This window comes from Oncorhynchus kisutch, linkage group LG4 (assembly GCF_002021735.2).
Source record: "Oncorhynchus kisutch isolate 150728-3 linkage group LG4, Okis_V2, whole genome shotgun sequence".
In the NCBI taxonomy this organism is placed as follows: Eukaryota; Metazoa; Chordata; class Actinopteri; order Salmoniformes; family Salmonidae; genus Oncorhynchus; species Oncorhynchus kisutch.
In genome coordinates, this window is record NC_034177.2 from 67,112,726 (window position 1) to 67,125,265 (window position 12,540).

Sequence of the window (12,540 nt, forward strand, 5' to 3'; positions counted from 1 at the left end):
GGGAATATAGATATGCATCTGTTGGTCACAAGTACCTTAAGAAAAATGAATCTCACAATGGGCCTCAGGATCTCAATGTATTTTCGCGCATACATTTTTTTTGCCTAATCTTCATGACTAATGTTCAAACTTAGACGTACAACAGCATCAAGGTAAATTACCAGGATAAAAAACATCACTAGGTTAAATGACCAGTGTAAAGGACATCAGTAGATTAAACCCAGTGTCCTTCCTGTCCCAACAGACTGAACAGAAAAAGAAGAATGTGCCTAAGAAAATAACGACAGCTCAAATCCCCCAGCCAAGAAGAAATACGTCACTCTAGTCTGTGGAATGAACACCTTTGACATTGACAACAATCAGATTTATGAACATTATGTTTGGTGTTTGGGATTCTGTGTTTTTATATATATTGATTACTATTCTGATGTTACTATGGCTTTTGTACCCATTGTTTTCAGTGCATGTTCAGTAGTACCAGGAGAGGTCATGTTCAGTAGCTCCTACTGTAACAGCCTCTACTCTTCTGGCAAGGCTTTCCACTTGGCTTTGATTTTTTTTTGTCCCCAGCACAAGGCGCACCTGTGTAATGATCATGCTATTTAATCAGCTTTTTTATATGCCACACCTGTCAGGTGGATGGATTATCTTGGAAAAGGAGAAACGTTCACTAACAGGGATGTAAACAAATTTGTGCACAACATTTGAGAGAAATAAGCTTTTTGTGCATATGGAACATTTCTGGGATCTTATTTCAGCTCATGAAACATATGAACAAAAATCAACATGTAAAGTTTTGTTCAGTGTATATGACTCTCCTCTAAATACTAGTCATTCGTTCCAATATAAGCAAAAAAGCATTAACATGTGAAAACATTGTCCACGAAAACAGGAAATGTGCCTATGGTTCCGGACAATGACATTGAAAACATTCCTCAAATGACTAGGAAACAATGATGAATTGTGTTTAACCCCGATTAATACACACAGAATTGAGTGGTGCCTATATGCAAATATGTTTTATAGATAGCTAGGGGTTAAAGTCTCTGACCTTGGAGAAGTGGGCACCAGCAGCTGGTCCACAGTGTCTGGGAGTCAGCCTCAATTTTCTTCCCTGCGACCTCCAGGTGGCGCTGTTCCTGTGCCCAGGAGCTGTAGATGCTGGCGGCCCTCGTGTGCAGGGTGTGCATCAGGTCTAACAGCTGAGCCAGGGGAACTTCATGTCATTATGATGTGGTCATAGCTATTCTAATCACAATACAGCTTGATTCTAAACATGAGTATGACTTAATGTCTGTATTGGCTGCAAGACATTTCCTCAATAACATTTATTAAAATAACATTTACATGTCTAAGTACTTTATTCTAATGTTGACAATATATTTAGCTAATGATCTGTGATAAGAGTATTGATATTTATGTCATTTTGAAACGCTGATGGAGAAGTTACACATATTGTATAGTACAGTAGTTTCCATGTCTAAATTATTTAATTTATGTTACACAGACCTAAGGTTGCAAAACTCCCTGTAATTTACCAAAGACATTTAGGAAATGTATAAAAAAAACATTTTTATTTTTCATTGATTTAATATACATGTCCATCTGATCCGTTCCAAGAGTTTCTAGTAGATATCCCATATGGTTCTGGAGAAAACATCTTATGATATAATTTTTTATTAACTCTGCAGCTCTTCCAACTATTGACTTATTTCACAACCGTCACCAGTTTGACCCCAAAACACTTACAACAAATATATATTGACATGGGAAACCCAAAAAGATATATTTTTAAATAATTAAATATGAAGGATTTTCCATACTCATTAAAACAGCAACAGTTTTAACTATGTTGATGGGTTACATTTAGCATAATGTTTTACAGCCTTATGATTCTATTTTTATATTATAAACATCTTCGTCTTGGGGGGAATATCTTTTACATTTCATGAAGATTCCCTAAAGTCTTGAAAGTTTCCAAAATTCCTAAAGTTACTGGTAATATTCCCGCTCTTTGCAACCCTACACAGCCCTAAATATCTAATAATATACCTTTCCAAGCAATTAATTAGTCAAGGTTTGAAAGTTTAATTTCATTTAGAGTAGCTAGAGCAATGAGCATTGAGAATTCACTACTCAGACTTTCCAAGACAGTTCATTTGTGAATAGGCAATACAAGAGGTGAATATTAGCATTAGTCGACTGAGCATGAATACCTGATTAGTGCCAAATTAGTTCTGAAAAGAGATGGCAGACAATGTAACTTCTTAATCACACTTCAGGAAATTAGAATAGTAGTTCAAGAAGAATAGAACTAAACACCGCCACAACATTGCTTAATTGCCATGACAACCATAATGTGCCAAGAGAGGGGAAGATATAACCGAAATCTCCCCAAATCCCCACCTTCCCTCCGCAACCCCACCTCCCACCCACACACACCTGAGGCAGAGCACACCTGGGGCATATTCAGGAGGGTACAACGTTGCAGAACCTTCAGATAGAGAAATATATTGTGTAGAACAGACATGATTGGTCATGTAGTTCGGAACGTTTCACCCAACTGAACAGAGCCCCTGAGCAGCACAGAGACCAAGGTAGAAGGGAAAGAGGGCTGCGGTACTTACGTCCTGACTAACCTGTAATGACACCGTGTGGTAGCTGGCCGGGACTCCCTCGTCCTCCTCGTCGTCACTATGGGAACGGGAGGGCCTCTGGCTGGAGGCCTTGGCGCGGCGGGATGCCCCCTCTTTCTCCCGAGGCTTCCTCCTCACACGGGACTTCTGGGAGTCGTACTTGTGGTTCTTCTTCTTCTCATGGGTCCTGTAGCCTTTAGGTCAGGCGATATGGAGGGACTGTTTTTAGCCATTGTTACAGATATATCCTGAGTGTGAAATTTTCTCCTAATAGTTGACTGATATCTCTGAACAGAGAATGAATGCCCCACTGTTTGCTGCTCCCAAAGGTAATCCAATTTAGCAGTACAGAGACCATGAGACCATGTCTTTACCCTAAGGCGGCGTACAGTACCAAGACCTGAATGAGTTCAGGACTGGCCATTCTAGTGTAAGACAATGTGCAGTATGATAATAATTATCTTAATTGATAGGTCTATAGGGTATGACTTAGCGCTTAGGAAACTCTCCAGGAAAGAAATACATTCCTTTCACTTAAACCCCAAAGGCTATATCAATTCTAATTGAGTAATAGCAGGTTTTAGGGCTGTGCGGTTTCCATTCGCTTCCCATATAGATTAGAGCGGTGCTTAGCGTGAGGTCTTTGATCAACCAAACTTTATTGCTAAGTGTGTAAAGCAGTGTTGACAGCAGGTATATGGTTCTGGAGCGCTGGGAGAAATTAAAAGGCTATCAGTGGTGCCAGGCTTGCACAGTGCACCATCTCCCACTGTAATCCTTGCTTTACTCTAGAGTCTGGATCACTAACAGACTGCTGAATGAATGGGGAGAAGGGCAGCCAAGTGACACAGTCCTCAATTAGGGTTGGTGTGGGGGAGGCAGGGAACCCAGAGTCAGGTTAGTTACTATATAGACATGCATTGAGATCCCCTTCCAAAGGCTTTTAAGAGTAACCACCCAACATGCCAAACTATCAAAGCTTAATTTAGTTTGATGACATGTGTTCGCTTGGAAAACAGCATTGATGTAAAGGCAAATACAATGCTGAATTCATTGTTGGAAGATTAAGAAACACTTTGGAAAAAGACTGAATATAAAGTTAACCTCAAATAGGAATTGATTTGTCAGTCAACAGGAAGTGATGAAAGAGGAAGTTGTACCTCCGTTAAGGCTGGCCTCCACAAACACCCGGATGGCCTTGACACACAGCTCAAAGTTTTCAGGGGTGACATGTGCAGCATCGCGTACTATGAAGGAGAGGGACTCCACACACTTGATGAGGGACTTGGTGTCGTGGAAGCCCATGTCTTGGCCCAGGGTCAGGCTGTACTGGTTCACTAGAGGGTTGAGCAGGGGCTTGGAGCCAGAGGCCGGTACCTTGTTGATGTCCAGGTCATCTTTACCAACCTGCCAATATAAAACACAGTGTGAGATGTGCGGTATGTTGAGGCATTAACTGACATTGATATGACAAAATAACACAAGCTTAGCTTTACTACTATAGTGTGGCGTTCCACAATAAACAGTGTAAAATAGTATTAACGCTATGAAGATCTCTGGAGTTGATCATCTGAGCACTCAAAAAAAAAGTGTGTGCAGGTGACGCGAGTGTGTGTGGGCTCTTACCACCAGCCATCCGCTGCTGGCCACGTCCACATCAGTGACAGAGCGGGGCATCCTGGACTTTCCGTGCTCCGTGTAGACCTCAGAGTCAGAGGTGTAGCCCCGGTCCAGACTCACCTCGCTGTGGTGGTGGGATGACAGCTCACTGTCCGACTGGGCACCTGGAACAAAGGTGGAAACAGAACATAGATTATTTTTTTTACACCAGGCATCAAAACACACCACTAACAGTGTGGACGTGTGCCTTGTAACATAACAGCCGAGCTGTTTGTGTAAAGCCAACGCAATTGACAGTAAACTAGGTGATCATATGGTTTCTCCGCTGCCAAGGCCAACAAAGTAGGCTACCATGCCACGTGATGCTGTACATGTAAGAGGCTGACCTGTGTCGATGTCGGGACTGGTGGAGGTGACCTGGAAGGAGGCGGGTGGTTTGATCCCGGCCCCGATGCACTCGATTAGGGAGAAGAGGGTGAACCAGTCATCTGTGCAGTGGATGTTGGCAGCGTTGGTCTTGAGCAGCTCATGGAGGCCGTAGGCCACCTCCCGGCTAACCCGGGCCAGGACGTGTGGTTTCATCATCAGCAGGAGACGCAGGGACAGCAGCACCTAGAGATAGGGTGGCAGGGGGGTTAAGTGGACGCCAACGTTGTATAAGACCAATTGCTTGAACTGCCGGTGACCTCGATCTCACTGATTAGGGAATTGTACGTTCCCGACATTCGGCTCACAATTCCTAATACAGTTCAATGTATATACTGCACTAGGTCTCACAGTTCTTGGTCTCACTGCACATTTGTAAGGAAAAGATTAGAAAAACAAATGTGGGATTTGTGGATTCAAGTCCCTGCAACATAAGATGTTTGCCCTGATCGCCACGGTTCACACAGAAAAGGAAGGAGGAAACACTATTAGTTGGCTGTAACAACGTCCATCTGGGTTAGAGATCAGATTGAAAGCCAATTAAAGACCTTATAGAAGAAATGGGACCAAAAGTTAATGCTCCATTTACAGTTTTCCTCGATTTCTTAAACACAGTGAAAGAAACTGAGATCCATGTGAGCGAAACTTGGATCCGTGTGGCCAAAACAATAACCTTTTTTTTTGCACAACAGTCATTTGTCATTGGTTTTACACCAATGCAAATGCTAAACACTTTTTTGCAAAACAGTACACGCAACTCTTTATCACAAGACAATTTTTGCAAAACAGCAGATAACTCCGTAAATAAGACAAAAAAAACAAGAATAATTAAGCTTTAAAAAAAACAGATTCCCCCCCCCCATGGTTAATAACAACCACTCAAAATAGTAGGGTTTTTACAACCAACATGTAAACAACCTTTACATAACTGGACGCTTTTAACTCCTTCACAATCAATCCATAAATACATTTGAAAGTGTTCACTAGGGACTTGTTTGGTTTCCCAATGGGATATAAAGTAGAACACATTCCTATTTTCTTTACATTGCCGAGAAACTGCAATGATATAATAGTTCAAGGTCAATAGGACAGTCACATAATAAACGCTATTTAGGTTACAGGCCAGGTCACCAAGAAACCAGGTCCCTCTTGGAAAAAGATTAGATCAGTAAAAACTTGGCTAATTAAATTGTCCCACTGATCAACACAGACTAAGAATACTGATAGGTAGTTCATCCTGTGCCTTTAAGCCAGAACAAATTAAACATCTGATACCAGTATGATTGCATGAAACATCCTTTTTTTTACTTGTTATACAACAAATTTAAGCCTCCTTTATGATTGCTGTTAAGCTCAGGCCAGATAAGACCGATTGCAATGGCTAAAGGACACTGACCTAATAAAGCTGCGTGTGTGTGTGTGTGTGTGTGACCATCAAATGTAAATCCCATTGGATCAACAGTCCAATCCTCCAATCACTCAGTGCCATCACTTGTCAGAAAACCTGCATCATCTCTGCATTATCTGTTTGACAGCACAAAACATGCATTAATGCAATGATGTACGCCTAGATAGTTTGGTTTCTGCTCTCGTGTGTGTGTGTGTGTGTGTGTGTACCTGTGAGCTGATGTCCTCTCTGCGCAGCAGGCGGATGGCCAGTCTGATGAGGCCCACCACAGCCCTCTCCACCAGGAAACAGCTCTCTGTAGCCTGGACACACAAGTGGCACAGGTGGTCCCGCACCGTCTGCCATACACATGACACGCGGTCCCTAAACACACACACAAAATTTAAGGACTCAATAGCATAACAAAGCCTGATGTTCAAACAGCTGATTTGACTGATGTAATTCCTACTGGACTTGGGACAAAACATAAACAGGCGATCACACTGTCCCTGACTCAAAGCAAACACCGCACTGTTTCCTGCCGTACCTGTTCTCCATGACGATGCGTAGCAGCATCTCCAGGCAGAAAGCCGCGTCCTCCTCATCATACGTCTCCTCGTCAGGTGTGACTGAGATCAGAGCCTGTCCACAAGAAACAGCTCTTAGTAAACAACACCAGAACATTCTATACTACCTGCATCTCAGAAATTCATATTCAGCCAATCACATGTTAAGATGAACAATATTTGCCTGGACTCTTATGATTACCTTCATCAGCTCCTGTAGAGACTCCAGCTGCAGGAATTTACTCTCTGTGATCAGCTTCTCTGGGTCACATTGCTGGCGCGGGAGTGACAGGTAACAAATCAATTTACCAGACTGACCGGGTATACAAAAAGCCACAAAAATGTATTCATAATTTAAAAAAATTCAAACTGCACGATATGAACCACACAGTTGAACTAGAACGTACAGTATACTGGTCACCAGAGACAATTTGAACGAGTGTGACAGAGACAAAGCAGTGGGATGAGGGATGATTGGTTTAGTTCTGGTACCTTGATACAGAGCATTGCTGCCTGCTTGGCCTCCTGGTTCTCAGTAGAGGGCCCACGAAGACCAGACTGCTCCGCTCCACTCAGAGTCAGCCAGTTCACAAAGCTCAGCACCGCAGACTCGCCCCTGGGAGAGAAAGATGGAGAGATGTCAAACTCTTAAAATACATTTCATGCTTGGCGATAGCCACCCATTTCACAATATTACTGGAACTGGGTTTAAAATGTCAAAAACTCAAGAGGTTTCACAAGTGAAAGAGCTCAGCCTGCTATGCCAGTGTGACAAGATTGTGAGGTGACTTACCGATTTGAAGGTGTCTCTTCTCTTTGAAGCGAAATCTTTCCATTTGGCTCCACAAAATCCTCCACCTGTATGGACATAAGCAAACAAACGCCACAAGGAAATTATTTCTGGTTTTATACCAGCAGGCGGCAGTATAGCACCCAAATTCAAAAATACCCATTTCACCCAACAAAATGAATGGAAGGTTTCCATAGGTACTCGAAACATGATCGAGGCCATTTGTTTTTCACAGACCATACAAAAAAACAGTCTTTCTTGGTTATGCCTGTCCCTGTCCATGACCATTGCTAGTTATGAAGAAACAGTTCTGACCTCCACCATGGCCTTGGGCAGCAGCTCGGCTCTGAACAGCTGCAGCATGGAGTCCATGATGTTCTTCCAGCCCTCCCTCAGGATATCACCGTGCCGGTGGGCCAGGTGGAACACGGTCTTAGCGGCTACCTGGGCCTTACCGTTACTCCCAAACACTGTGGGAAGGTTCTCCGCCGACTGTATTGAACACACCCAGTGGAACATGTTAGAAAACTCCAGTAGGTGTAATGCTAAAGGTTCCCACATTTGAAATTAAGCACTTACCTCGCTGCTGAGCGTTGTAAACTTGCAGAGGGAGATGATCAAATTATCAAACACGTCACTGAATCCACAATGAGCTGATATCATGGCACATTTCCTAAAAAAGAGAGACACAAGCAGATTATCATCGCGACTCGCTCTCATTGCCTTCCCCAAAAGATGCTTCGTCAGCATCTCCTCAGAACCACAGTGCTGGGTCCAGAAACCCCTAGGGACGCCTAGTGTACCGGAAGCCAGCGATGGCCTTCTGGATGATGGCGTCATCCAGGCTCTTGTCGAAGACGTAGGAGAGGGCGGCGATGGTGGGCCCCCAGATCATGGTGAACAGGTCGTGGTCGTAGCTGCCGGCAGGCACGTGGAGAAAGACCCCCTCGGAGGTGGCCCCCCGGTGGAGCAGCACGCTCCACACGTAATTCTCTTTCACCAGGCCTGACTGCTCGTCTGGCATCACTATCTCGTCATTCCTACAGGACAGAGAATACCACGGAGTGTGTGAACGCTAAACCGACCTTGATCATCTGGGGTGGGTTGTTTGACATAACTTACCGTCAAAGCTCAAACGCTGATACAAATATATCCTCTTGAAATGAGATAGATTTACTTCATCGTGTGTGTGTGTGTACATGTCACAAACATTTCTATACAAGACTATGGCTTACTTGATTGCATTGTAGATGTCCTCCAGCATATCCTGATCGAAGTCTGTATTTCCATTCACACCCTTCAGATTCTTCTTGAATTGCTACATGAAGGTGGGGGGAACGGACATCAATACTGAATCAGGGCACCATCAACACATCAATCATTGTGGAGCTCTGCCAGCTGGCCTGGCTCTGGCATCCAACCCTTAGGCATGCAATGCGCTTGCTAATTGAGCATCCAACAATTAAGGGGATGGGGGGCCAAGGAGCTTTACCAACGTATGTGTCACTTAATACGGTTAGGTGTGATGTTAGACAAACAGGATCGAGGCCAAGAGCCACAGCAAATAAACAGATCCGCCGTGTGTTGACGGATAGAGTCAAGGCTCCTGGTCGGCTGCGTGCTTCGGCTGATAGCAGGTAAAACAGAGGGGAAACACGAGATGCTTTGCAGTGGGATGGACAGACAGAGAAATGAACACAATGAAGGCTCAGGGGCCATGGGCTCAGGGTTGTGTTTGTCATACCAGTCCCCCTCCACCCCAGAGCGGAGCAGACGACGGTAATAATAGCCGCCACAGACACAAAGCAGCTGGCCGTGTTGCCTGCCAAGTCATCATAGGACTGACATCCAGAGAGCAGAGCTGTTCCACACTTATGGATTTGTTGGGGAGCTACAATGTGTTATGCGGTAGCTGATATTCTATTGCTCTGAATTGTACTCTTGCCAGGATGCCCCGAGTCCATTTTATCCCACATAATATCGTATCATGGCATTTGTATGACACTTGGAGACGTACCATCGTAAGGACTTTAATCTGTAATTATATACTGTGCTGTAAATAATCAGCAAATTGAACAGTAGGCATTTCATTGCCCCCTAGAAAAATATAAGGTAAAACAAATCAGTTGCTCTCATTGCAGATTAGAATTCCATAATGGCAACTTGGAATACTGTTTGTGGCCCAGCCGCGCTCTCTTCAGAACCCTGTCCATGGGACTTGTGTTTAGTCTTCAGGCGCTGTCACTCACACAGAGAGGGAGCCAGGACAGCAGAGGACACCCCCCCCCGTCCTCTCCTCGCTCACTTCTTCCACCCCTGCCGCCTGTTCACATGACTAACCAGGATGATCTCATCCCACAGACCACCACTGGGCACAGCTGTTACAGGAGGTCTGTCAGACCATCAGAGGGTCTGAAAGAACCAGTACAACATACTAATGTAGGGTGTCTAAAAGGGTCTTAACAGGGTCTCTAGCAAAACCCATCACTGCCTGGCACAAGTGTTCATAAGAAGTGATTGAAATCAGATCTAACATATGTGGTTGATGAGTGCATTTCTAAGACAATTTGTAGAAGTTGTAGAAAACTTACTATACTTACGAATTGAAGTTATTTTCCATTTTATTTCAATACAAATAAATCTTTGAAATATAAAAAAAATAGTGATGAGTCTTCATGGGAAATAAATTGTGCGCGTTTACCTCAACAGTCATGGGGATGTTCTGCTTGCGCACGTTGTTGTTGTGCTGGTCCGTGTTGAGCATGATGACAGCGTAGGCCAGGGCGAAACCCGCGTCATTGGTCATGAAGGGAGAACCGTTCACTTTCTACACACACACAAAATAACCCTCTTTCCATCCATATATACATCAACAGCGGAGTTGCAGGCACTATTTCAGGTATAGTTCCAGATACACACTATAATATAACTACCTTCGGCATAACGTTCAAAGATCTATACTGAACAAAAATATAAACGCAACATGTAAAGTGTTGGTCCCATGTTCCATGAGCTGAAATAAAAGATCCCAACGGGCCTCAAGAGCACGTGTAACCATGCGGGATCGTCTGAGTCCAGTCACCTGGACAGCTGATGAAACTGAGGAGTATTTCTGTCTGCAATAAAAAACCTTTTGAGGGGAAAAACTTATTCTGATTGGCTGGACCTGGCTCCCCAGTGAGTCGGCCTATGCCCTCCAAGGCCCACCCATGGCTGCACCGCTACCCAGTCAAGTGAAATCCATAGATTAGGGCCTAATGAAATTATTATAATTGACCGATTACCTTATATAAACTGTAACTCAGTAAACATTTTGAAATGGTTACATTTCGATTTTTGTTCAGTATATATTTGTGCTGCTGAAAGTGCAGTCACGACGTATGACTGCTCAATAGCGGAAAAATACAAGTGTGTATTAAGAATATCTGTAAAGTCATTCAAGGCGATTGTGTATGGAGAGAGACTATGAAAAGACATTACTAGGAATACTTTCCAGGTCACGAGGATGACCCTCTCCGGTTATTTAAGGAGCAGCCAGTGGCCCCCATTGGTTTGTCCCCCTGCCTTTGATCAACAGGCAGGCTCTGTTATGCCAACCTTGCCGTTGGCACTGCTGCATTTTACTATTCCCTTAATTACTTGAGTGATTAATGTCCCTGATTCAGATCTGGGTCGGCGTTCCACTGGACGTAATTACCTGATGATAGGGACAGTTGGTGACAAGGATAGGGACAGTTGGTGGCAAGGATTGCCTTGCCATGCGGTAATGGAAGAAGTGTGAGAGTCCCTCCGGGTGCCCTGAGCGCGAGAGCGAGAGAGAAAGAACGCCTTTCAAGGGGGGTGAAGGCAGCTGACTTACATGCCAGGTGTCTGTGAAGGTTTCCAAAAGTCGATGGATGACCGGAGCCTCTCCTGGCAGTCTGAAGGCCTCCAGATACAGACGCAGCGCCTCGTCAATACGCAGTCCTTGGAAAGTGAACGTGCTGCACGTGGGAATGGGAGAATGAGTATAAAGCACTAATATGTAGCGTACCAGTCAAAAGTTTGGACACCTACTCATTCAAGATTATTATTATTTTGTTTAATAGTGAAGACATCAAAACTATGAACTAACACATATGGAATCATGTAGTAACAAAAGAAAGTGTTAAACAAATAAAAATATATTTTAGATTCTTCAAAGTAGCCACCCTTTGCCTTGATGACAGCTTTGCACACTCTTGGCATTCTCTCAACCAGCTTCATGAGGTACTGTAGTCGCCTGGAATGCATTTCAATTAACAGGTGTGCCTTGTTAAAAGTTCATTTGTGGTATTTCTTTCTTTCTTCATGCCAATCAGTTGTGTTGTGACAAGGTAGGTGGTATACAGAAGTTAGCCCTATTTGGTAAAAGACCAAGTCCATATTATGGCAAGAATAGCTCAAATAAGCAAAGAAAAATGACAGTCCATCGTTACTTTAAGACATGAAGGTCAATTCTGAAAACGTCAAGAACTTTGAAAGTTTCTTCAAGTGCAGTCGCAAAAACCATCAATCGATTTGATGAAACTGGCTTTCATAAGGACCGCCACAGGAAAGGAAGACCCAGAGTTACCTCTGCTGCAGAGGATCAGTTCAGAGTTAACTGCACCTCAGATTGCAGCCCAAATAAATGCTTCACAGAGTTCAAGTAACAGACACATCTCAACATCAACTGTTCAGAGACTGCGTGAAATCTGGCCTTCGATGTCAAATTTCTACAAAGAAACCACTACTAAAAGGACACCAATGAGAAGAAGAGATTTTGCTTGGGCCAAGAAACACGAGCAATGGACATTAGACCGGTGGAAATCTGTCCTTTGGTCTGATGACTCCAAATTAGAGATTTTTGGTTCCAACAGCCGTGTCTTTGTGAGACGCAGAGTAGGTGAACGAATGATCTCTGTATGTGTGGTTCCCCCTGGGAAGCATGGAGGTGGTGGTGTGGTAGTGCTTTGCTGGTGACACCATCTTGATTTATTTAGAATTCAAGACACACTTAACCAGCATGGCTACCACAGCGATACGCCATCCAATCTGGTTTGCACTTAGTGGGACTATCATTTGTTTTTCAACAGGACAATGACCCAAAACACA

At 43.8% G+C, this 12,540-nt stretch overlaps 1 protein-coding gene across 9 annotated transcripts in view; it reads right to left on the bottom strand.

The window, feature by feature from the left end:
• LOC109889889 (Golgi-specific brefeldin A-resistance guanine nucleotide exchange factor 1) overlaps positions 1-12,540 on the bottom strand; it is a 79,410-nt gene that overhangs the window by 7,406 nt on the left and 59,464 nt on the right. For 7 of the 9 annotated variants that reach the window (XM_031823452.1, XM_020481673.2, XM_031823451.1 and 4 more), the window contains 16 exons: positions 11,285-11,408; positions 10,127-10,252; positions 8,661-8,743; positions 8,229-8,465; positions 8,005-8,098; positions 7,741-7,917; positions 7,429-7,493; positions 7,128-7,251; positions 6,838-6,909; positions 6,617-6,711; positions 6,300-6,453; positions 4,643-4,868; positions 4,263-4,420; positions 3,797-4,043; positions 2,628-2,830; positions 1,052-1,202 (listed from right to left, as the gene is read on the bottom strand). In XM_031823452.1, the coding sequence (XP_031679312.1) occupies positions 1,052-1,202; positions 2,628-2,830; positions 3,797-4,043; positions 4,263-4,420; positions 4,643-4,868; positions 6,300-6,453; positions 6,617-6,711; positions 6,838-6,909; positions 7,128-7,251; positions 7,429-7,493; positions 7,741-7,917; positions 8,005-8,098; positions 8,229-8,465; positions 8,661-8,743; positions 10,127-10,252; positions 11,285-11,408 (2,336 nt within the window). The remainder of the gene's footprint in view (positions 1-1,051; positions 1,203-2,627; positions 2,831-3,796; positions 4,044-4,262; positions 4,421-4,642; positions 4,869-6,299; positions 6,454-6,616; positions 6,712-6,837; positions 6,910-7,127; positions 7,252-7,428; positions 7,494-7,740; positions 7,918-8,004; positions 8,099-8,228; positions 8,466-8,660; positions 8,744-10,126; positions 10,253-11,284; positions 11,409-12,540) is intronic. The other 2 variants (XM_020481675.2, XM_031823453.1) reach the window with 1 other exon arrangement.